This window comes from Lethenteron reissneri, chromosome 20 (genome assembly GCF_015708825.2).
Source record: "Lethenteron reissneri isolate LAM-NWPU_2019-01 chromosome 20, ASM1570882v1, whole genome shotgun sequence".
In the NCBI taxonomy this organism is placed as follows: Eukaryota; Metazoa; Chordata; class Hyperoartia; order Petromyzontiformes; family Petromyzontidae; genus Lethenteron; species Lethenteron reissneri.
In genome coordinates this window covers 204,191-230,267 of record NC_083798.1, presented here as the reverse complement: position 1 = coordinate 230,267, position 26,077 = coordinate 204,191, and the positions used below count along the sequence as shown (strand labels likewise).

General features: G+C 53.1%; 1 protein-coding gene across 1 annotated transcript in view; it reads right to left on the bottom strand.

Moving 5' to 3' along the window:
- Positions 1-528: 528 nt before the first annotated feature.
- The window catches only part of LOC133344527 (potassium voltage-gated channel subfamily KQT member 4-like), a 104,744-nt gene continuing 79,195 nt past the window's right edge, over positions 529-26,077 (bottom strand). Inside the window, exons 10-15 of the mRNA XM_061554500.1 lie at positions 22,473-22,804; positions 21,694-21,790; positions 21,119-21,250; positions 20,847-20,982; positions 7,470-7,642; positions 529-6,727 (exon numbers count right to left, since the gene is read on the bottom strand). Coding sequence (XP_061410484.1) covers positions 6,022-6,727; positions 7,470-7,642; positions 20,847-20,982; positions 21,119-21,250; positions 21,694-21,790; positions 22,473-22,804 — 1,576 coding nt within the window. The 3' untranslated portion in view covers positions 529-6,021. The remainder of the gene's footprint in view (positions 6,728-7,469; positions 7,643-20,846; positions 20,983-21,118; positions 21,251-21,693; positions 21,791-22,472; positions 22,805-26,077) is intronic.

Genomic DNA, 26,077 nt, shown 5'->3' with positions numbered 1-26,077 from the left:
AGCACACCTTGGCACGTTGTTAAAACGTATCCTTCCGAGGTCCTGTCCATGTGAATGTGGAATTGGCACCACTGGCGCAGGGGGACACCAGGTGGTGCATCGTTCGAGACACTTTGACGCAGGATAACAAAGCATTGCATTGTGGGCATGTGCACGTGAAATAATTGCTTCGACAAATATGGATTACAAAAAATATGTATGATAATAACCTTCCTCAAATCAAGAATAACAAAGTCGACACGTATTAATGGTGATGATGATGAGCATGATAACTGAGAAACCAAAGTCATGCGAATTCCATCACATTTCGCATCACCCGTCGACAAACCACAGGCGTCACTCCACATCTCAAATTAGACTCCGATTTCCCGTACGTCCCATTTAAGTGGCGATAATGATGCCTTCCTGCTCTCACAATACGGTTCGCAACTTATTTTTTTAAAAATATAATTCGGCAGACATCCCCTGCCCTCCCTCCCACCCACCCACCATGAAAACTCATCGTTTTCTAAGGAAACGAAGCCTAAATTTAGCGAACATGCATCACATCATGCACGGTTGGCATGAACAGGTTACAGCCAGCGGGTTCAAGATAACGCAAATCACGCCGCTCGCACGAGAGACGCGCACACACACGCACACACAACCGCCATTCGCCACTAAGTGTCGGTGACGTCACCACGGCGCTTGTGCCAGGCCATGTGCACCTTGAGGCCACGTGAAGTGTTGAACGCCCGCTGGCAGGTCACGGGGCAGACCTAGGTGCCACAGGTCGACTGAGATGACTGGCCGATGCACCACCTGTGCCCCCTACAGTGCCAATTTGCTGTGCTTTATCCACCCGGCGCTCCGCTCGTTGTTGTGAGCGTCGCTCCACACATGCACGCGCACGCACACACGCAGGTTCCTTCCGTTGGCCTGCCGCGACTCTTGGTGATTGGGGGCACTGTTAACGACCACCAGAGCACCGGAACGGCGCGAGTGAGCGAGCGGCAAATGCTCCCCACGTTTTGTCTTCCCGACACGGGCGTCTGCTCGAGAGAGAGAACGCTTCACCGCACGCACGCTTAAGGCTGACCGGACCAACGGGAGGCTCGCAGCATTTGCAAACCGTGGCCAGGAATTGGGACCCCCCCCGCCCGCCTGCTCTGCCGAGGCGGCTCGCTGGGCTTGTGGCGCAGAGCGTCGCGGGTGTTGGTATTGGTACGCAATTCGCGTACCAATACCAACACCCGCCACTCGCCACTACGTAACGGTGAGGTCACCATGGCGCCTGTGCCAGGCCAGGTGCACTTTGAGGCCACGTGAAGTGTCGAAGGTTCGCTGACAGGAAGGTCTCGGGACGGACCCAGCAGGTGCCGTGGGTTGGCTGACTGGGATGACTGGTAGGTCACACCAGCTGTACCCCACGACTTTACCAACTTGCCGTATTTTATCCACCCGGCGCTCCGCTCGTTGTTGTGAGCGTCGCTCCTCTGCCCTCCGTTGTTGCTGGAGGACGACTGCCTCCAACTGCCCAGTAGCGTCCTTCACGAGCCTCCTCCACAGAGGCCGATCTTGACACCGCTGGTACCAGTCATCGGCAAATCCACGCAGCTTCACATCCTCTTGTACATCACTTCATCTCTTCTCTAGCCCGTGTCGTGCCTGTTTAGCCCCCGCTATCTGGCCAAACATAATCTGTTTAGGTATGCGGTGGCTGGGCATGCGGGCTACATGCCGCAGGCAACGCAGCCTTGCCTGCCAGAGAAACTCACCGATGGGACTTTGTCCAGATCTTTCAAGGATTTCTGAGCTCCTCACACAATCCAGCCTGGTTAAATCCAGGATAGATCGTATGCAGACCGGCCTAAACAAAGACAAATATCCCCCGTATAGCCTAACAGACTGTAGGGGCAAGTACTGTTAGCAAGCACCTATGAGGATCGGAATGGTACACGAGGGGGTGGGTGGCAAGCGCCACGCCCGACCGCCTTTGTCTCCCCAGTGGCGATGTTTACACATCGCACCGGGTACTCATTTGAGGCTGTGTCGACCTCGGGGAGGCCCAGGACCGGTTCAAATAATCGTCACTGGTGTTGGCCGTGAGCGGGAATCGAACCCGGGTCGCTGGGATCATAGCGCAGCGCGCTAACCACTACACTGCCACTCCCCTAAACACACACACACACAGACACGCGCGCGCACTGACATGCACACGGCCCACACGCACGCTGTTGCTGTTTTTGTTGTAGGAGCGGTGTTGACTCACACAGACATCGATTCACTGTTTGTTTCGTTGTCGCGCAGACAAAACATCGCTCGGTCCTGAGTAGAGTATCTTGAGTATAGCCTCTTGAGTAGAGCATCTTGAGTAGAGCATCTTGTGTAGAGCATCTTGAGTAGAGCATCTTGAGTAGAGCATCTTGAGTAGAGCATCTTGTGTAGAGCATCTTGAGTAGTGCATCTTGAGTAGAGCATCTTGAGTAGAGTATATTGAGTAGAGCATCTTGAGTAGAGTATCTTGTGTAGAGCATCTTGTGTAGTGCATCTTGAGTAGAGCATCTTGAGTAGAGCATCTTGAGTAGAGTATATTGAGTAGAGCATCTTGAGTACAGCATCTTGAGTAGTGCATCTTGAGTAAAGTATCTTGAGTAGAGTATATTGAGTGGAGCATCTTGAGTAGAGTAATCCGCCTCAAGGACCCTGTACTCGTTCTCTGCAATGTTGACGGTTTTGTTGTTGCTATTGTTGTTGTTATCTGTGCTCACGCAGCACCACGGATCTCTTTCCGTGTAAAAAAAAGCTGGGCAGTTGGCGAAACGGGATCGTCATCCGTGTAACAAATCAAATATAAGTGCACATCTCAACCATTACCATATTCTCTGTAGTGAAAGTATCACTTTCGCTCCCCTGTATTTCAACGCAAAAGTTCGGGGACTGCGTCTCACTCTCCAGAGCGTCTCACACTCCGGAGAATGCAGTAGGAGTGTTTCCCAAGGGGCTCTCAGGACGACGGCCTCCAACCAACCTTCCCTCTTGCCTCCACGCTGAGAAAAATCCAAGCAGGCAAATAAAAAGGAAAGTGAGTAGGCATTGCAGAAAAAATGCAAAGTAGCCATGACAAAGTAGCCATGACTTTGGGTTCACGCAGCAGTCTCACAGTAGTTATTTGTCACCCACGTTCACTGGTTGGTGGTCATTCACAGGCTATCTTTCTACGTGGGGCCGCATAGACACGGCGCGTAGGTAATACGGCTTTCTCGCCTCCGTACGTCGATTCGCTTCGCTTCATGTACTTGGGGAGGTTCTTCTGAAACACATTCAAGTTCTCCGACGAAACGATGCAGCAACTTGTGGTAGCCCCAGCACGTGGAGCGAAACGTCGGACATAAACCAAAAACGATTTAAATTTTACCAGGTAAAGGCCCACTGAATCATGTAGCTCTTTTTTAGAAACGACCTGGCTATCACAAATGATGGCGCAACGAAGTGGCTTATCACGTGGACATTCATAGGAGCCAAATACTCTAAATGCGTGATTTTTATTCTAAATGTGTAGGGAAAAACCAGGGGACCTGGAGAAAAATCCACGCGATCACGGGGAGAGGGACATGTAAACTCCAAATATACAGCAGGCGTTAGGGTCGGGATCGAACCCACGAGCTTCTGTATACCAGGCGAGGTAGTTAACATCTCCTAGCCACCGTGACGCCACATCAAAAGTGACTTTTTGTAACGTCTTCCACCTCTCAAGATGCTTCCGACAAGCACACGTAAGAGTCGGTGGGGGCCACTGGGCCGCGGTGGCCCCGGGAGCATGCGCAGTTGTCCCCACGTGTCATTACGAACCGTTCATCACTTCGCTTACGATCGCAGATTTCTCAACATCTCGGAAAATGGTCCGTGACCAACGAGGCTCCCAACCATTCTCACCCCAAGCACCACCGTCAACCATCAGTGTAATTAAGGGTTGCACATGTGGTAGGCTTTCGCGACCAATGTTATCCATTAAAGGTTTTTTTTGGGTTGGATCACGTAAATATAAATGTTTCGTTAAACCCACCACCACGTAAACAAAACACGCCAATTCGTTACTAGTTCAGTACACCGGTGCGTTGGAGAGTGAAACCCACAGCATCTACAATTCGGGCAATTACAACCAGCTTCATCAGGTGACAGACAGGAATTAGCAAAGTGTCTCAGGGTGCAGCGCGTGGTGTTTAGCAAGAAAGAACTCCAGCCGCAACAGCTCCACGCTATTAATTACCACAGGGCGACGAGCCACTTCGCTACGCTATCGTTTGACAGCCAGGTCGCTTTTGATAAAAAAGCTACGTCACTCTGGTGGGGCCTTACTTGGTCGAATAAAAAGTAGTTTGGTAGTTTATAGTTTTAGGGCGCTTCCCACGGCCCCGCCGAGGACCCCCCCCGTGTCCATGGGCGAATTGGCATGTGACGGTTATGGCTCGTGCCGCACAGGGACAGCTGTCATTGGGGGGGGGGGGGGGGGGTGGGTCCCTAGACTAAAACACCTGCATCATGAAGATGCTCGTCATGTTACGGGTGTGATATAAATGCATGTTGAGGGTGGAATTTAATCACCATCAGTCAAGTTCTTATGTCAGAAAGTCCATCGGCTCTTCAATCAAAAATGCCGAAGGCTATAGATTTGGCACGGCATGGCAGCTGATGTGACTTGTATATCTGCCTCCCAGAAAATCCAAGTAAATCGATGGCAGTAAAAGTATTGGAGGCATGATGATTCTCATCTTTCCATTGTCAAGCTCTGCAAAAAAGAAATGAAGTGGTTAACAAACCAGTGGGCAGTTAGGCACGCGGGGACCTCCCGCTGCGCTTGCGATGGGCTCACGGTGTGCACGCTGCCACGCACTCGACACCGGCGAGTCACGAGGATAGCGACTAAACGTCGCGCCCGTTGGTTCTATAGAAACCTGAGCCGACTCCGATCAGTTTGCTGTGCCACCAAAATCGCGGCGTTCGAAAAAAATCGCGACTCAAATCATCGCCAGCAACCGTTTTGTCCACGAGCGAGACTGTCGCTTGGACGAGCAAGCGACGCTGCGTGCACTCTCATGCTCGTGACGACCGTGGTCGGCGTTGTGTGCGCGATGAAATGCATCGCTGCAAACTGCCGAGCAGCTCGCGAACCCGGGCCGAGGCCATCGACTCGCTGCACCGAGAACCTCCCCCCCCCCCGGTGCAACCACGGCAGTGGCTGAGACTTGGAATGGAACCCAGGCTCTGAGCGGTGCCGGCTCAGCGCTCTGACTTTCGAGCGACCTGGCCACCACCTCACTCACTTCCTCTCGACAGCAGGGAAGGCTTCTTGAATGGCTTCCTGGCGGGGTTGGCATTAGTACTCAAATGGAGGCAACGCTCGGGCGAGAACTAGTGGCACCATGGCTCAGGAAAGCCAAACGACGACAACAACACATAACGCGTTTCCCAGAGGCCCCGGCGCGCCGTGGGGTAGGCAGCGAGCTCATCCGGACCACGGTCACAGGGATCCACCCACAAGTTTCCGGACACAAGTCAACTCGGCCAATCATCCCTCGACGTCTGGGAAAACGGGTAACGCTTTGTAGAAAGTCAATGGTGGTTGTCCTGTGGATAGACCAGCCCCCGTTAGAGAAATGTGGAATTTACACTACTGGCTCGGGGGCTGGCAAGTTAAATAGGTTCCACTCGGCGCTCATCGTAGGTGGGAGACGCACACGTCGGATAAACGAACGGAAACACAAAGAAAACACGAGCATCGTGCCGCGTGGCGACGCCACCATCTCTCGTGAGCACCTGAGAGCTTGGGGCCATGGGGAACGAAGCCAACGGCTCCTCCACCCCACGCGGGCCCTGGGAGCAGCAGCAGCAGTCTCCACCCACCACACCGTGCATCCACGGTTCGTGATTCATCACCTCCACGATCCCCATCTCCTCCGCTTCCTCCAACATAACCGCCCCGCAACCACCCCTACCCTTCGTCACCACCGCCTCTCTTCCATCTCCTCTTATTCATCCGCCCTACACCTCCGCCTCCTCCAGCACCCCCACCACCAACCCCCCCGGTGGCGGGAGCGGCTGGGGGGGCGGTTTTGGGGAGGGGTGCCGCCCCTCGTCCGTCTCGTCCACCGTGTCGAGCGAGCCCTGCTCCTCGCGGCCGCACGACAGCGAAGAGGAGGAGGAGGAGTTGCGGGCGAGGGCCGGGCGGGTGCACGGAGCTCGCCATGGCAGCTCCCACGTGCACGGCGCCATTCCCTCCTCCAGCGCTGACGGCTGTGGCGGGGTCACGCCGGGGGCCACGCCAGGGGCCATAGCGGCTACGGCGGCGCTTGTCCCAGCCACGCCGTGGGGCCGCTCGGACGTCCGAGACTTCTGCTGGTGCTGCTGCTGGTGAAGTTGATGATGAGGCTGAGGCCCGAACGGCGAGTCCAGGTCGTCTGGAGAGGAGGCAATGGACCGCCGAGGGTACTGGACGCCATCGAGGGGTGCATACGCCAGGGCGGAGGGGAAGAGGAAGGCCGAGGCGGCCGCAGCCGCGGCGGCTCTGGTGGCGCCGCCATCGCGGTGACCGGCGGCCTCGACAGCCACGTTGCAGGTGCCGGCCGAGTGGCCTGAGCCGCCCGTCCCGCCCGTGTCACCCGTGCGGGGCGGCGAGGACTCCGCGTCGGTATCGGCGTGCAGCGGCGAGAGCAGGCCGTCCGACGTGGAGCACGGCGTTGCCAACGACCTGGGGCATCACCGCAGCCATTGAGCACGCTCAGGATTGTGAGGCGACCGCGAAGGGGTGGGGGGCCACGGGGGAGGTGAGAGGAAGGCGTTGTGGACGCACGCGCAGGGCGATGAGATGGGCAAAATACAATTAACCCTTTTACGTGTCATAGACGTCTGCAAGTTGTAGGGTTGGCGTCTCGTTCGCCGCTCAATCAATCTCTGAACGCGCGAGCGGCTTGGTGTTCGTTTTATTTAGAGAGGCGTAGGAGCACCGTTAATTTTAGAGACATTGTACATACCGCAGAGAACCGTAGCGACACGACCGCTGTACTCTATGACAGCGGGCGGCAAACAGTGCCACATGCCCTCCCGCATGTCTTTTACTTCCGTTCGGAATCAATTCACGTAGACGTACATCATCGGAATGGGAAAGGGTTAATAAATAAGGACAGGGCCGGGAGTTTCGTGGAATGGGCAGGACGCTTAATGAGAATAGCCGATGAGGAGATGATGGACGCAAATTGAGTACGGGCGGTCATGAGAGGTGATGGTAGCAGCTTGGGGAGACCCTCATCCAGCAGTGCACCGATCACGACACATAACGATGACGACGATTGTGAACGGCGACGAGTCGGCTCCCGCGCCATGAAATCCCGATGCATTTCACCATCGTTTCCTCCTCCTGCCCTGCCCCGTCACTGTCGCCAGCTTGGCTCGCGACTCATGGCTCCTTACGATGATGCTGTCGAGGCACGCACCTGGAGACACTGAGGCGGCCGCGCGGCGTTGATGGCGGTGCCGAGGCCAGCGACGCGCCGTCCACGGGGCTGCCGTGCGAGTCCGGCGTGGCGGCCGAGCAGCCGCCCCCCTGGCCCAGCGACTGGCGGTAGAAGTCGATGAGGAAGTCGAGCTTCTTCTCGATGGACTGCACCTGCACGGGGCCGGCAAAGAAGGATGAGCGACGCCGGCAACGCCGGTGCCTCCGCCGCACGGGCAGGGCCCAGCGACGTGGGTCACCTGCTGCTTACTGCTGCCGCTGCTCCTGCTGCGATGCCTCCAACTAGAGGCCGACCGAAACTGAATTTCTGGTTTTGGCCGAAACCAAAACCAGACTGAAAGTAAAAAATTTACTTTCAGCCGAAACCGAAGCCGAAACCGAAAGTTTAACTTCACTTTTGGCTGAAACCGAAACCGAAAGTTTAGCTGCACTTTCGACCGAGACCGAAACAGAAAGGTATATAACCGAAGTTACGGAACACAAGATTTATGAAATATGTCATGATGCAATGCTACTTTAATGAAAAATAATCTAGAACTAATCATTCAGAGCCTGCAGTAAGAGTCGCTAAATATAAAATCTTCAGGTGTTACTTACTTAGTACAGTAAAACCTTGGATTGCGAGTAACTTGGTCTGCGAGTGTTTTGCAAGACGAGCAAATTTTTTTAACGAATATTCATTTGATAAACGAGCGATGTCTTGTAATACGAGTACTGTAGTACGTACAGTATACGCTTTGTCTGCCGAGCGTCACGTGATCACAACTGAGCCAATGGTTCTTCTCTCTCTCTCGCTACAGGATTGTGGGTAATCGTCTCCCATCCTCGGTCTCAGTAAACGTGCCTCACTCATATAGCCAACATCCGTGCGAGCGTACAGTATACTGTTTACTATAGTGTTGTGACCACGAGTGTGTGCGTAAAGCATTTTTTTTATTTTGTGTCCAAGTGTCGTGACTGTTCCTTAGTAACTGTACTGCAAGTGAAAGTCGTCCTACACAATAACCCTCCTCTCTTCTCTCTCGTCTCCCTCACACCAGCCACGATTAAATTCAATGAATAAATGTTATTACTTTATATTAAATTGAAATAATAAAAATATAAAAAGGTATTTTGTATTAATCATTTTTATATGAATACAGTATTTTTGGGTTGTGGAATGAATCATCTGAGTTTCCATTAATTCTTATGGGGAAATTCGCTTTGATATATGAGTGCTTTGGATTACGAACACGTTTCCGGAACGAAGTATGCTCACAATCCAAGGTTTTACTGTAATTATATCCAAACAAACGAATGTTTTAGTTAAGAAACAAAGGTGTTTCCGCATTCAGCCAGACAGGCTGCCGTCTGTTGACCGGTCGTATATACATTTGCAGACCATGGTTGCGGCTGTAACCTCGCTCCCAAGCTGCTGCTGCTGCTGACGTGTGTGTGTGTGTTTTCAGCCTATTGCATAGGATTGGCTAGCGCCGACTGACCGGCCGATAGGCAGAGTGATAGACGTAGCACTCGCGTTATATTCTAAAAATAGATCTTCGGTTGACGAATGACGACCGAAAGTCAATATTATATCAGTTTCGACTGAAACCGAAACCAGAATCGAAAGTAAACCGAAAGTAAAACATTTACTTTTGGCCGAAACCGAAAGTATGCCGAAAGAAGCCATTTGCCAACTTTCGGCGCCGAAACCAAAACCGAAACCGAATTTTGGTCAGCCTCTCAAACCCATGTTTGCACAATGCCCTTACGGCTCCTCCTCATTTACTTTAGCGAGCTGCGGCATGTACAAAACTCTTGGGCACATGGCAGGTACTGCAAGATCTGACCACTGCCGCGCCTCTGATTAGCATGGTTAGCTACTGTCTCGGCCTCGCTGTGCGCTGCTTTGCACCACTATCCGAGTAGATAACGAGGTAGAACTGATGGAAAAACAGCACAAATACAGCATATGTTAATACTTGGAAATATCAATACAATGAACACTACAGCATCATTACATTGTCTTAGATAATATGAAATAGATCCTGGATCACCTACATTTAAACTGAATAGCTATACAAGAGAATAAGCTACTGTTAAATAAGGGCACATCGTGTAATCACCATACTGCAGCCTAAATGTACAGCACTACACATTACACTGAACTATGGATGAGATATTTCGTCACCTTTGCTCTCAAGATCGCAATAAGGTTACATGGGTCCAAGTCTGACTCGACTTATTCAATTACAAGTAACATTCACAATAAGGCAAGTGGCAGGCTTCGTTGTTAACTAGGCCTCATATTTATCATAACAATTTAACATCATTATAAAGGCCTTTACAGCATTATACCGGGAATTCGAACATTATAACAGCATTCTCACTATTATAAGAATATAAACGAACTTACAGACAATGCTTCTTAAAGTCCCACAATGAACAGTTGCACCTGTCTTTACTGGGACGCTATTTGTGCCACCATTTTGTCCTCTGTGTATGGGCTAATACCCTACTCACCTGCTGCATGGCTTAGAGCATGTCAAATCGTAACTTCCTGGTCACGTGACCAAACTCAACATCCAAACAGGAAATTCCTGTGTACACACCCCCACACCTGCAGTGAGGCAGAACAGCTACGTATGGTGTGAAAGAAGTTCAATGTATTTCCATGCAGATGCACGTTTCTGTCCAGTGCTCGCTGAGCAGCATTAGCTTCCGGTTGCCGAAGGAATATGCCATGAGGTGGCGATCATCACACACACATACACAAAGTTCTTGCCACAAATGAACCATAATACATCGCTGATCTCGTCAAGGAGCGTAAACCATCATCACGCAAACTCTGCTCATCCTCGCAGCAGCAGCTTTTGGTTGGCCATCGAACAAAGTCGGTCACCGCATCACACGCTTTCAGACGCGCATCTGCAGCGGTCTGGAACTATCTTCCTCCCGATATTAGGAAGCCACTGGATCGATGCACTTTAAACTAATCTAGACTTAAAACACATTTTTTGAGAACTGCTTTTTGTCTTCTTGGTTCTTTCGGTAAAGTCACGTGGAAGGGAAATAATAAAATAATAAAAGAAAACAATAAAATACAATTCTCACGACGTTTCGGCCACAACGTAAGCAGCCGTCCTCAGGTGAAGAACAGAAAGAACCAAGAAGATGAATCCCTGCAGTCACGAAAGCTTTAAATCTAAATTTAACTGCTTTTTGAGTTTAGTTTGTTGTCCTTCCCCTGCACCTCCGATGAGCACGGTTTGCTATGTACGGTGCGAAAGAAGTTTAACATACATACATACATTAAAGCCTCACTACCTCATCTCCATTGCCCATTTACTTCCCCTTCCGCTCGCCTCTCCACTTCATCCCGACCCGCACACGCCCTCTGTAACCGTCACATATTCCTCGGCTCCTTGTCATCTAAATAACTCCACGTTCGTGTCACCGTTTTTAAACTACGTTGTAGAGCGCCTTGAGCCAAGGTGGCTACGCACGGCGTGAAAGAAGGTCGGAAATACGTACAAACATTCCCATGGACGAAGGGGCAGCAGCAGATTTACAGCGGCTTCAACTGTCCGGACTGAGACGCCGTCGCGCACACATCGATGGCGCTGCACCGAAATAACATCGCACGTAAAACTCTTTGCTGCGTCACTATCTTACCGTCCCTAGATTTACACGATGCGCATTACTCCATTGCCCTTCACGGCAATTATATAATTGTGCATGAGATGATTAGTGGTTGAGATAAAGAGCAGATTTGTTAAAAGTGGTGGTGTAGTTATGGTGACAGTAGAACAGGCGTGAGTGATGAAGGAGGGGTTGGGGTAGTGATAGGGATTGAGGTAGCAGTCGGGGTAGTGATCGGGGTTGGGTAGTGGTGATAGGGGTTGGGGTAGTGATAGGGGTTGGGGTATTGATAGGGGTTTGGGAGTGATGGGATAGTGATTGGTTTATGGGATAGTATACATTGAATCTCTTTCGCATCGTACATAGCCAATCGTGCTAATCGGAAGGTGCAGGGGAAGGACAACAAACTAAACAGATAGGGGTCGTGATAAGCACGGTTGGATACGGAGGGTCTGAAATAATTTCAACATACATACATAGATTGATGATAGGGGTAGTGATAGGGGTTGAGGTAGGCCTGGTCGTAGCTGTGCGATGCACACATAGAGATGCATATACACAGAGATACAGAGGTACAACACTGTTTGTGTACAGTATGCGCGACTCAGCAGGCAGCTGTTTTCTTGACGATCCGTGCGCGGTAACGATGATCATCATGATACGTGACATTGATAAGGCAGCTTTCTACTCAAGGCACTGGGAATCACAAATAAACAAACCATGGGCCTAGGCGGGGGAGAATAGAAGGCAAATTGAAGGCAATTCTGAGAGTGGAAGGCACGGCAAGAGTGAGCGTGCATCGGAGCGGGGCTCAGAGCACACCGCCGCGGACTCCACGTGCGCCGTGGTGGAGAGATGATAACTACTTCGCCTGGTATACAGGAGGTCGTGGGTTCGATTCTGACCCTGACGCCTGCTGTATATTTGCAGTTCGCACGTCTCTCCGGGTCCTTTCGGTGTTCTTCCCTTCCACATTTAGAATCAACATCACGCGTTTAGAGTGTTTGGCCACTATGAATGTCCGCGTGATGACGATGAGCTACTTGGCTGAGCTATCATTCGCGATGGCCAGGGTCGCTTTTGAAAAAAGAGCTGCACAACTAAGTTGGGGGTCAGCCTTACCTGGTTAAATACTAAATCGGAAAATAGGCGCTCCGCGGCCGGGGAGCGGCGGCGCAGTTGTGGTTGTCGCAACGGGTGCACCTCTTTTTGTGATCCGCCAACCCCACGATCCGAGCGGCTGGAATTGATCCTTATGGTGGTACCCCGGGGTACCAAATTTTTCTGGGACACAATTTTTTCCATGATCGTCTTCTCTTTGCGCCTGCAGAGGATCGCTTGTGTTGTGATCGAAACGTCGTGGTTTGATTTTTATTTTTTCTTAATTTTTTAATTATTATTTGTATTTTATTTTTTATTACGTTAAGAACCAAGAATAAGTCTACATTATAGACTGTACGCTCACTCAGTTTAATAATAATTGCTGCAGTCTACATTATAGAATGCCAATACGCTCACCAAGCTTAAAAAAGTCTACATTATAGACTGCCAGTACACTCACTCCGATTAAGAACCAGGCTACAGTCTACATTAATGTATTTTTGTTTTTAATTATTTTTATTTTATTTGTATTATTATTTGTATATCTACGTGACTTTACCGAAAGAATCAAAGAATAAGCAAATAAACACCCAGAAAATAGAAGGGAATGTTAAAAATAGACATGGATATTTAAAATAGACAGGTGGAGGTGATGGGTCTAGCAAGTCCAAAAGCGGTTCGAGAGTTTGCTTGCTTTAACAAATGCCGCTTGCTAACAGTGGTCTGGAAAGCGAATCGTCTGATGGACAAAAATAATATTTGTATTCCAGAATCAGAATATGTATTTAGACCGGAGGATGAGTCCGATGGGCTCTGTAGCTCTTGTTCGTTGATGTCAAGTAAGGGGTGGCTGGGTCAGCAAGTTACCACAACAACAAACGATAAATAAAACGGAGTACAAGATAGAGAAAATGTAAGCCAGTCACGAAGAGTAAATAAATAAACTGCAGTGTGTACGAATACAAATTGCATATTTACATAAATCCCGGCCGATGTATCAACACTAAATGCAAGCTTGGGGCAAGGCAACAAAACAACAAACAAAACCGGTCCCAGACCACGCCAAGATAACAACAACAACACAGACCAGCAGCAGCCTCAATAAAATGGCACGTTACAATCGAACCCTCAATACGCGGCGGTCACTTCAGTGCGGACACAGAACGGAGGAGCGCTGCCCCCCTCGCATCCGCTTCAAAACGAGAACTTGGCGACTGCGAGAGCGCCGCTCCGTGCCAACCCAACGGGGGGGGGGGGTGCAGCCGGGGGGGGGGAGGGGGGGGCGACACCACCCCATACTGTACATCTGTGTCAAAAAGAGCTACCTAGCTCATCGGATTCCTCCAGTCTAGATATCTTGATTGTGAGGTGCCACAAGCCCCCCCCCCCCCCCGCTCGCCCTCGCTCCGCTTGCGTGGCCGACCGTTGAGGACGGCAGCTGAAGAGGCGCAAGCCCCGGGGAGCGCTCGGCGCGAGAACACAAAATGGGAAACGCAGAGATTCAATGCAGTGGCACGCGCGTGTGTGTGTGTACGTGTGCGCGCGCGTGTTTGTGTGCGCGCGTGTGTATGCGCGTGTGTGTGTGCGCGCGCGTGTGTGCGTGCGTGTGTATGTGCGCGCGTGTGTGTGCGCGCGTATGTGTAATAAATGACTCCTTCACACGTTGTCGCTCTCCGTTGGTCCTTTATTGGGTTCTTTTCCTTTCACCCGCTCTTCCTCCACCGACCCTCGCCGTGCGCCCCGCGCACGCTCCGTGTGGCTCTCTCTCTCTCTCCGTCGCCGTACGCCCCGCGCACGCTCCGTGTAGCTCTCGCCACGCCGTCACCTCCGGCCCGTCCGTGTGCCCTTCCTCACCCGCTCGGGCCACACTGCCCTTCGGGTCCCCCACACCCGCTCTGGCTCTCTCTCTCCCATGTGCACCCGCTCGCTCCGCTGCCCGCGCACACTTCCCCCCAGTCCGCCTATCGGGCCCAACCACGTGGCAATGGCGCCACTTCTCCCCTCACCGCCAGCGTGGCTCCCCTCTGTTGTTCACTCTCTTCTCCCCCCTGCTCCTCCTCCGTCTCTCCCTTATATCCCGTCTCTCACGTGACCCAAACTCCACCTTCTCATCCTGCCCCTGACTCCGCCCCCACTCACCCCAACGACCAGGCTCCGCCTCTCCAATACACCGGCCCGTGTGAGTGGTGCGGAGGCAGCGCCCACCCTGTCCTTGCTCGCATTACATATGTAGTGACATAAGAAGGGAGGGGCTGCTGGGGGCTCTGGGTCCCTGGGCGGGCCAAGCGCTTAATCCCCTTGGCGCCAGGCGTGGGTTCTCAGGCGGGTCAGACGCTTAAGCCTCTTGGCGTCAGGCATTGAGTTCCCAGGCGCTTAATCCCCTTGGCGCCGCCAAAGGGGGGAAGGCTGTGTGTGCTCTGTGGGATATCTGGGGGCGCACACGGCCCCACCCCTCGTTGGACCAGGCATAAAAGGAGAGCTCCCTGGACGATCGGGGCCCAGTTGTAACTCAAGACCCAAGACCCACGACCAGCCATCTGAAGACCCTGGGATGCTGTGAGAGCCAGTGGTGGGACTCTGGAACTCCCGACTCTATGACCTTGTGAGGGCGAGTTCCAGAGCGTAGCCAGAGTAGAGTATCTAGGCTGTGTACCTAGGCTGTGTACCTAGGCTGTAACAGAGTATCAGGACTGTTGGAGAGTTGGACTGTTGGAGAGTTGGACTGTTGGAGTGTTGTATTGTAATAAAGAAGTTACCTCTACAAGTGTCTCCGGAACCCGTTACATTTGGCGTCAGAAGTGGCAATGGAGACAAGAGGTGAGCCACGTACCTTCAGTCCTGACGGCGATGTCGAGGAACAAGCAGCGATGGGGCGGCCAACGCCGGCCGACAGCGACGCTGCACCGCCGGCTGAACTGCTCCGCCGACCGTCCCCTCTCCAGCGTCGGGAGCAGCGATGGAGGAGGCGCTGCTTCGCCTCACTGAGCTGCTCCGTCTCCATCCTGGATGACATACGTCGCTCACAGGCGGAGGCAGGAGGGAGAGAGGCGGCGCAGCGGCCGCGCCATTCCGCCGGCTCCCACACAAAAATGGCAGCCGTTCCCGCCGCAAATACATCCGGGTGTGTCGTCACTTCTGCCGGGGGAGAAATGACCACTGGGAGCGACGTCACTTCCGGGCCCAGCGTGGGCCAACTAAACGACGCCGCGTCATCAGCGTTGCGTCCCTCACCGCCGGGTGACAGCTGTCTGCAACCTAGCATACCGCGTCATCAGCGCTGCGACCGGACAGTGAGGGCGCCATTCTTACTGTAACCAGCGCCGGGGCCGGCACATCGACCAACACGCAGGTCGCCGCCTTTGCTGCTCTGGCCAAAGGTTGGAGGTCGGGAGACCAGGCCCCTGACACTTCGTCAATTTACGCGCTCCGGATTAATGATTTTTTTGTTGACATTCTCTTCATTGTCGTCGGGGAGTCGTGATTGTAGTTGGGTAAACTGTGTGGAGCTTCGCTCGTGAGTGTTGTCAATGTGTGTGCGGAACTTTGCTTGTGATTGTTAACAATGTATGGTTTATATTGAGCTTTGTTCGTGATTGTTAATGTATAGCTTGTGCTGTCATTGTTAACGATGTATATGCTGTATGGGGCATTTATCTTGAGATGGTGACATGCTGCCAAGGATTTGGAATTGTCATGCTGGTTCTCAAATATCTTGGGGTGCAGATCCTGACCAGGATGGCCCAGCGGGTGTTGCGTGTCTAACACGAGAGTTGTGGTCCCGTCATGCTATGGGTGACGGCTTGACCTGACAGCCCGGAGATAGAGACACTCCGTGGCATGTCTAGCCTAGTGGGCTGTGCGCTCACAGGGCTCGGAGAGTGTGGTCCCGTCATGGAATAGCTGACGGCTTGACCTGACGGCCCGGAGGTTGAGACCCTCCGTGGTGCGTCTGGAGCAGTAGGCTCGCCCTGACGGCCCGGAGATCAAAACACTCCGAGGCGCGTTGAAACAGTGGGCTGGAGATGAGTGGTGTTCAGGTGTAGTTGTCCCGTTGCGTTGGGACTGTATCCCTCAGTTGTTAGGGTGCATGTTGTGCAGGGAGTGAACGATGGGTCGTCTCAGATCGGTCGGTATAGCTATATGCTGCGATGCGAGTCTTGGAGAGAGATTGGGTCTCAGCTCGGTCGGTACAGCTATATGCTGCGATGCGAGTCTTGGAGAGAGATTGGGTCTCAGCTCGGTCGGTACAGCTATATGCTGCGATGCGAGTCTTGGAGAGAGACTGGGTCTCAGCTTGGTCGGTACAGCTATATGCTGCGATGCGAGTCTTGGAGAGAGACTGGGTCATCTCAGCTCGGTCGGTACAGCTATATGCTGCGATGCGAGTCTTGGAGAGAGACTGGGTTGAAGCCCCCCGATATGGCCGATGCGTGCTACTGGTTGTGACGCCGCGTCGGAAAGGCGGTGGGGTGGTAACACGGAAATTCCCCCCCGATATGGCCGACGTGCACAGTTTTAGGATGGAGGCGCCACGTTGGAAAGGGGTGCTAACGGTTGACATGTAATGTTGTTGGTGGTCCTCATTGAGGGCTGCTGGGACGCAAGCACGGGATGCCTTTTGGAGATGCGGTTCGTGCGTGCGGCCACCATTTATGGACAGGAGCAGGCAGATTTATTTTGTTTGTGTCATGTCAATTTTATATATATATTTTAAAATGTAGATACTGGAGCAGCCCTGAAGTGCGACTTCTTTGCCCAGTACATGGGTCGGCCCTGAAGTACGACTTCTCGACCCGGGACGTAGACAGACGTCCGGATAAGTGTGTGTAGAGGGGTGCTAGACATGTTGGTCTTCGCCTTCTCACCACGTGACGGATGGGAGGGTGGCAGGGTGGTGTGAATCCCTGCCATCCATGCGGTGGTTGTGTGATTTCGGTTCAATTACCGGTGTTGGTTGTGCATCCAACGCGTCGGAATCTGTATATTTGTTGTTGTTAATTCCCTGGTTTCTATGCGGATCCCGAGGAGGGCTAGGTGTGCCGTGGGTCGTTTGTTCACGTGTCATTGCTTCACCTTTTTGTTGATTGATGCTTGTATATAGTGTAAAGTTGTACAGGTTGGTTATGGTATTTATGGTTGCTTTCTTGTTCTCTTTTCTTTTCCTGTTAAGGCTCGCGTATTTTTTTTCTCTCTCTCTCCCTTTCGTTAATTTAAACGTTCTAATTATTGACAGCCGGGACGGCTGGAGGCTACATAGAGGGGGGTAATGTAGTGACATAAGAAGGGAGGGGCTGCTGGGGGCTCTGGGTCCCTGGGCGGGCCAGGCACTTAATCCCCTTGGCGCCAGGCGTGGGTTCTCAGGCGGGTCAGATGCTTAAGCCTCTTGGCATCAGGCGTTGAGTTCCCAGGTGCTTAATCCCCTTGGCGCCGCCAAAGGGGGGGGGGCTGTGTGTGCTCTGTGGGATATCTGGGGGCGCACATGGCCCCACCCCTCGTTGGACCAGGCATAAAAGGAGAGCTCCCTGGACGATCGGGGCCCAGTTGTGACTCAAGACCCAAGACCCACGACCAGCCATCTGAAGACCCTGGGATGCTGTGAGAGCCAGTGGTGGGACTCTGGAACTCCCGACTCTACGACCTTGTGAGGGCGAGTTCCAGAGCGCAGCCAGAGTAGAGTATCTAGGCTGTGTACCTAGGCTGTGTACCTAGGCTGTAACAGAGTATCAGGACTGTTGGAGAGTTGGACTGTTGGAGAGTTGGACTGTTGGAGAGTTGGACTGTTGGAGTGTTGTATTGTAATACAGAAGTTACCTCTACAAGTGTCTCCGGAACCCGTTACACATATGTATGCGCGTGTGTGTGTGCGCGCGTGTGTATGTGGGGAGCGGTGGTGCAGCGGTTAGCATGCCGTGCCACGAACTCGGCCGCCCGAGTTAGATTCCCGCTCACGGCCAACACCGGCGACGATTATCTGAACCGTTACTTGAGACTCCCCTTGGTCGACTCAGCCTCAAATGAGTGCCTAGTGCGGCGTGTGGTAAACATTTCCACTGGGGAGACAAAGGCGGCCGGGCGTGGTGCTGACCACCCACCCCCTCGTGTGCCGTGCTGGCATTCATAGGTGCGACTGGCGAACAGCACTGACTCCGACAGTCTGTTAAGGCTATACCGGGGATCTTTGTCTTCATCTTTGTTTGTGTTGTACGTGTTTATGTACACACGATAACGTGCGTGCGTGCGTTTACGCACACACGAGACCATGCGTGCGTGTGTTTATGCACATACGAGACCGTGCGTGTGCGGTCTCATCTGGCAAGCTGCTTAGCTTCCCAGGTTTGACGCGTTGCAACGCGTTCGCTGCTCGTTGAAGAGGCTCGCGGTACGATTCCGGCGGCGCCCTGGCTAATACTGCGCTGTGTAGCAACATTGCCATGCGCCACCTGCTTCACAGTGGACGTTGAAGATCCCGTGACGACGTTCATTAAATAATGTCACGCGAGCCGGCTTCACGCGGCCCAAAAGCTGCTAAATTTTAAAGATTGCCGTGAAAATTACTCGAAACACCGTATCCCACGGAACTGAGTACTGCCTTTTCCTGGCCGGCCAGGTTATGGGTCCTCCTTGAAGCCCTTGGGAAGGGAATTTCACAACATTTGTGTGATTCACCAACCCTCGCTGCATCCTCCACAGTGCTGGATTAAAAGTGGGTGTGGCCACCACCACCCAAATTGCAGCTGAAATCCGATATTGTAAAAAAAAACGCCAATTCACCACTAAGGTTCCAGCCGGTGGTTCGAACCTTCATGCAAACTCCCGTCATCCTCGCAGTGGCTTATGGCTAACCATCGGTCATCGCATCGGGCACTTTCAAATGTGCTTCTGGGGCCGTCTGGAACGCTCTTCCTTCTGATATTAGGAAGCCACTGGAGCTGTGCACTTTTAAATAATTTAGTTTGAAAACTCATTTCTTTAGAACTGTTTTTGTGTTTAGTTTGTTGTCCTTGCCGCGCGCCTCCGATGAGCAAGGCTGATTACGTACGGTGCGAAAGAAGTTCAACATACGTACAGGGGTCGGCACATTGCGAGTCACCAGCACCCTCATCATCAGTCAAGATAAATTCACTGCTGGTTCGAGGCCTTACCAGGCCGCCGCCACCTCTCACGATCCCACGATCCACCGAGCGCCTGCTCAGGAACCGATCTCGTCGCTCCGTCTCCTCGCTAGAGGATCCTCTCGGGTTCGTTCCATTCCTTGGCAGCTACTCTGCCATTAATGTTCACTAGCGGAACATCATCCTACATGGGCGGCACGCGCCCCCTGCCCAAGCCCCGCACGCTTCTTTCTCTCTCTGCACGATGGAGATATCGCCGATGGCGAACGCAAGCGACACATTTACGAACGTGGCACCCGCTTATGCGACGGTGGCGAGATGTTAACTGCCTCGCCTAGTATGCAGGAGGTCGTGAGTCTGACCCCGACCCTGACACCTGTTGTATATTTAGAATTTGCGTGTTTCTCTCACCGTGGTCGCGTAGATTTGTCTCCAGGTTCTATGGTTTTTTCCTCCACATTTAGAATCGACATGCGGTTAGAGTATTTGGCTGCTATAAAATGTCCACGCAATAAGCCACTTTGATCGGCGATCATTTACGATAGCCCGGTCGCTTCTGAAAAGAGCTACGTAGCTCAGTGGGGCCTTATCTGGTAAAATAAAAAGTTTATTTTTGCTTTAAGATTTTGTACGCAGGACAAGGTCATTGGGTCATTTGGTCAATGTGCGACAAGCGGGGCGGCATCCGGGGCAACCCAGAGTGCAAATGCTACAGCTGCAGGACTGATGCATCGCGTGGAGGAGGGGAAGGAGGAGGGTTGCCCTTTCAGCGAGTATCAACCAATTTTGTTGAACCCGGTGGTGAGAACTCGATGGGCAAGAGTGGCGTGGGTCAGCAGGATGACGACAGAAATAAAACAGAGTAAAAGTAGAGCAATGAAGCAAAGTGAAATCGGTGCAACCGCATTCCAGATTAATAAAAACAACTTTGAAGAAAATGTATTTTTCGGAATGAAGGTTGGTTCGGACAAATAACTTTTAACAACCATTACACGGTTAAAGTTGGATGCGATTGTCGGTTAACCTTGATTGTAAATATGCGAGGTGGCTGAGTTTGGGGCCGCAAAACGCGGATCGGTGTAAGGAGAACAGAGAGAGAACCTAGAGTGCTCAACCCTCCTGCTGCTGTGGGCCATGCAGGGGCCTCGCCCGGCAGAGCGACTTCACGAGCGGCAGCACCGCGCACACGCCCTCCCCGGGGCCTCGGTCGCTTCCTAGGGCCACAGTCGCTCCTCTGGGGCCACGGTCACTTCCCAGGGCCACGGTCACTTCCCAGGGCCACGGCCGCTCCCTCGTGGCCACGGCCGCTCCCCCGGGGCCAGGGCCGCTCCCCCGGGGCCACCGCCACTCCTCTGGGGCCACGGTCACTTCCCAGTGTCACGGTCACTTCCCAGTGCCACGGTCACTTCCCAGTTCCACGGTCGCTTCCCGGGGAGATGGCCGCTCCCCCGGGGCTACGGCCGCTCCCTGGGGCCAGGGCTGGAGGGGAGAGTCACAGCGAATTTGCACGCGAGGTGCGTTACCTGCTTCTCCACCTTGATGACCCGACCCATCATGCTCTGGTCTTCCCGGATGTCAGACTCTTGGGACACCTTTTCCCGCGATCGTATTCTCTCAGTGCTCAACGCCGGCTGGACCTTGCCCACGATCTGATCCACCCTGGACGCGGGGACGGGGGGCACAGGGAGATGGCGACGTCCTTATCAGCACGGCCTCCGGAGCCGACGCCGGGCGATCTCGGTGCCCATGTGCCGGTGCCCGCCCGGGGCCGGCGCGCGGTGTGGTTGGCGCTCACCGGGCCTGCAGGCTTTTGATGCGGCTCAGCATGTCCAGGTGGCCCGCCGAGTACTGCTCGATGACGTCCTTCACGTCGTATGGTCGCAGCGTTTCCTTGAACTTCCTCTTGGCCACGTGGAACTTCATGATCCTGAACGCACGGCGACGAGTGGTGGCGGCGGCCACACGTTTGAGTCTACCGTCTCCGCGTGTGTGTGTCGCGTGTGTCGGGCATGTATTGTGTGCGTGTGTTATTGTGGGTAGCGGTAGTGTAGCGGTCAATTTGCTCTACTTTCATACCCAGAGTCCCGAGTTCGATTCCCGCTCAGGGCCAACACCAGTGACGATTTTCTGAACTGGTCCGTGGGCCTCGCCTAGGTCGACTCTGCCTCCATCAAATGAGTACCTGGTGTGATGTGGTGTAAACATCGATACTAGGGAGACAAAGGCGGCCGGGCGTGATGTTGACCACCCAGCCCCTCGTGTGCCGTGCCGGCCTTCATAGGTGCTCGCTAACAGCACTCGCCCCTACAGTCTTTCAAGGCTATACGGGGGATCTTTGTCTTTGCGTGTGTGCACGCGCGCGGTACGTACCGCACCCCGCGGATGGCAATGCGCAGTGCAGGCGTGAGCTCCTCCACCGCCATCTCACAGTGGCACCTCCGGTCGTCAAACACCTCGTCCGTACTCTCTAAGGGACAAACGAGTGACGTGAGCAAACACCTTTGAAGGTCGGCGCCGCAATGCGCGAGGGGGTGAGTGACCAGCACCATGCCGGGCAGGCTGTGGTTCACCAGTGGTTTATGCGCCGCACCAGCCACTCTTTTAATGCTGCGCCGACCTGGTGGAGGTCCAGAATCGGTTGAGATATTCGCCACTGTGGTTGGTGATGAGTGGAAATGGAACCACTGCACCATCGCTCTCATCCCTGCTCTGCATATGCACGTACAAACATATCCTGTACAGCCTTAACACATTTCTAGGACAAGTGCTGTTAGCGAGCACCTATAAAGGCTGGCACGGCACACAAGGGTGTGGATGGGCAGCACCACGCCAGGCCGCTTTTGTTTCCCACGTGGCGATATTTACACATCGCACCCATGCACTCACTTGAGGCCGAGTCGACTTAGGCGAGGCTTAGGACCAGTTCAGAGAATCGTCACTGGTGTTGGCCTTGAGTGGGAATTAAACTCGAGTCGTCGGGGTCGTAGCACGCTTTCTACCACCATCACACCTTACCAGCCTCTCACCATTTCTGGACAATGTACCACCAACCGCTCTGAACCAGTCTCTCTCCACTGCTTGACAATGTACCACCACCACGCCACTACCACACCGAGCCAGTCTCTCTCCGCTGCTGGCTCGCTGCCTACCCTCGGAGCACTGGCGAGACTGTGCGGCGCGGAGCCGCAGCGAGGGCCGGAAGCGCGTGCGGTCGTTGAAGCTCCAGCTCTTGGTGACCTTGGCTGGGCTGCCGGGCCCTGCCGTGTCCGTGCTGGGGGAGCGCCGATCCGCGCCCAGGGGGGCCCGGCCCCCCGCGCCCCCACGGGGGGGGCCCTGGGCCCCTCCCCCCGCCGCCATGCACCCGCCCGTCGCCGCGCCGACGCTGCCGCCGATGCCGTAGCCGCCGCCGCCGGCGGTGGTGGCGGCCGCGGCCCCGCGGGGACTGGAGAGACGAACTCGCTCGCGCAGACTCAGCTTCTGGCTGCACACGACGCGGGCACGCGGTGGGGCGCTCTGGTGACGACGATACCGCTGCACGTGTGCTGTACACCACGCCCGATAACACAGACACTCGTACACGTGTGTGTACTATACGAACTATTTATTTATTTTACCAGGTAATGCCCACTGAGCTGCGTAGCTCTTTATCAGAAGTAACCTGGCCACAAATGATAGGGCAACGAAGTGGCTTGTGACGTGGAAATATATAGCAGCCAAATACTCTAAACGCGTTTAAATTCTGAATGTGGAGGGGAAACCCGGAGGACCCGCAGAAAATTCCACGCGACCATGGGAAGAGAGAGACACGGAAACTCCAGAGAAACAGGCGTCAGGGTCGAGATCAAACCCACGACCTCCTGTATACCAGGGAAGGTAGTTAACAACTCGCCACTGTGGCACTACTAGGCAGGTCTCCCGGATTAGACATTTTAGACGATCCAAAAATGTTTCTGCTTCGCGTCCGATTGATCCGAAATACGTGACATCATGTGAAGTGACGTCACTATCGCAGGAAGTGATGCCACATCGAGTGACGTCACTGTCATGAGCAGGAATACGCCGTTAGATCATCGCGTCGTGTGAAACATGAGGAAATCTAGAATGATCTAACATTTTCTCTAACAAACCCAAATCTATTTTCGCCACATTGGAAACTAAACCCTAATATATATACACCGGGCATAATCACAAACGACAAAAAACAACAAAGACAAAATGTTGGGACAAGAGCTCTCGGTAAAGACAAAAGATCCCCCGCATAGCCTTAACAGATAACAGACTGTTGGGGCAAGTGCTGTTAGAGAGCACCTATGAAGGCCGGCAGGGCAAACGAAGGAGTGAGTGGCAAACCCCACACACGGTCGCCTGTGCTGATGTTTACACACCATACTAGGCACTCGTTTAGGGCTCAGTCGACGTAGGGGAGGCCCAGGACCAGTTCAAATAATTCACTACTGTTTTTGACCTTGAGCGCGAATAAAACTTGTGTTGCCGGGTACATAGTTCAGTGCGCTAAACGCTACGACTCAACACTAGAAAGGCAAAGCCCCCCCCCATACAGCCTTAACAGACTGTTGGGGCAAGTGCTGTGAGCACCAATGAAGGCCAGTATGGTACACAAGGGGGTGGGTGGCCAGTACCCCGCCAAGTCACCTTTGTCTCCCCAGTGGTGATTTTTTTTACATACGGCACCAGGTACTCATGTGAGGCTGAGTCGATCTAGGGGAGGCCCACGACCGGTTCAGAAAGTCGCCACTGGTGTTGGCCGTGAGCGGGAATCGAACTCAGGTCGCTGGGTTCGTAGCACAGCACGCTAACCGCTACACTACCGCTCCCCACTACGCACATGAATGGACACATATTTACAATACATCATCCGCACACACATGTATTTTTTACTCAGCGTAGATTATCAGTCGTGCACAATGAAAACGTGCACACATCATCTCACACAACATTTGTGTCAATGCGTTAAATGCGCGCAAGTCGCACAAGTCATTTACAACCACCGCACCACCCGCTCCCCACACACAGCCCACAGTCCCGGCATGCGTGCCCCTTTGTAGGTGCTCGCGAACAGGACAATCCTTTGCAGGGGCTAAATGGGGGTGTGCCATCCTCGTCCAACGTTCGCAGGCACACACACACAAGCATGCAATGTGACTGTGGCCAGAAGCCACACGTGCGCTTGCAGGTGCACGGTTATACATGCAGCCCTTCCAAGCGCTCATGCAAACGTGGTGCACACACAGGCACAGGCACTCGGTCGCCTGCTGGGATGAACACAGCACTAGGATGCCGTGTGGATTTTGCCTCCTATTGTACATCGCGGCAATGCTGGTGTGTCGTCGTGGCGTCGTTCGGCAAGGAGAGTGGGACCAGGAGGCTTATTCAGTCAGTCGATTAATCGACTAAACTTCGACTGCTTCTTCCGTGGTCGACTACCCGGGGCCCCTTTAAGAACGGCACCCCGCCTCGCGAGGGCTGGAAACTCCATTGCAAACTACGCCAAGCGTGATGCGGCCGATGATGCCGATGGTGTGACCGAGCACCAACCTATCGCCTGCCGTCGAGCGGCACACGTGGGGAACAGAGGCGAAATGTTGTGATTCCAGCAATCCGCTAAGTCAGGGGTCGGCAACCAAAATAACAAGAAGAGCCATTTCTTTCCAATTCGGTACAAAATTCAGTATTTCAAGAGCCGCAATGCATCTGAGTACATACGTACTCATCGTCAAGAAGCAGCCCGTAAAGAGCCGCATGCGGCTCCGGAGCCGTAGGTTGCCGACCCCTGCGCTAAGTGGAGTAACGTAACCGATCATTAGGAGAGTGATCAATCACTCGAGCAGCCGGATCGCCCCCCCCCTTCCGCCTCCGTTGCGATTTCAGTTGAGACGAACGATTCGGGAATTCGGTAGTTCCACAAAAAGCTCCCCGGCACGCTGTGTAAAACGTCGGACATCATGTCGGCACGCAGAACGACGCGTGGGAGAGCTGCGCCGCACAACCTCGTGAGCGAGCGCCGCATCGTAAAGGGATCCCGGGTTCCCAGCGAGCATCGCTTGACAAGTGTAAAAACGTCTCCCCGGAACTCCGACGGCGAGCAGAGAATGAAAAGTAAGAATAGGTCTGTACCCTTTCTGGCAATAAAACAGGAGGCGTTAAGATGTTCAAACACCAAATAGAAACCTTTTGCAAAGAATCAAGTACTGCATTAACTACACGTGATACTTGTGGTAAACATGCAAACAAAACATGCTCTGATATATGCATTGTTTTTAAAAACGTATTGGCCTACACCAGAGACAGCCTTCTTTAGGGCCTAGACTCACCAGTGTCAGACCAGAGAACGTCAAAAAGCGAACAGCACAAAGACAATGCACTTTCAGAGCATTTATAGCTCGGGTGAGCAGCTACAAAATGGACTTTTTTTGCCAGTATCAAAGCATGAAAAAATAAGAATATTATCACAGCATGTTTTGTATGCATGTTCATCACAAGTACGTGTGGTTAATGCAGTACATGATTCCCTGCAAAAAGGTTTCTATTTGGTGTTTGAACATCTGTTTTCTTGCCAGAAATGGATGAACATCTGTTCGAATTTTTCATTCTCTGATATTGGCAACAATGGTCTCATGGCGAGAACAGCGTCGCGCGATGCCCCGTGGACGACGCCGCAACGGCCCCTAACGTCGTGCAGCAAGCGGCGCTATCGAAGATTGGGTTTGTAAGGGCGGAACGTGTTTCTTGAGCT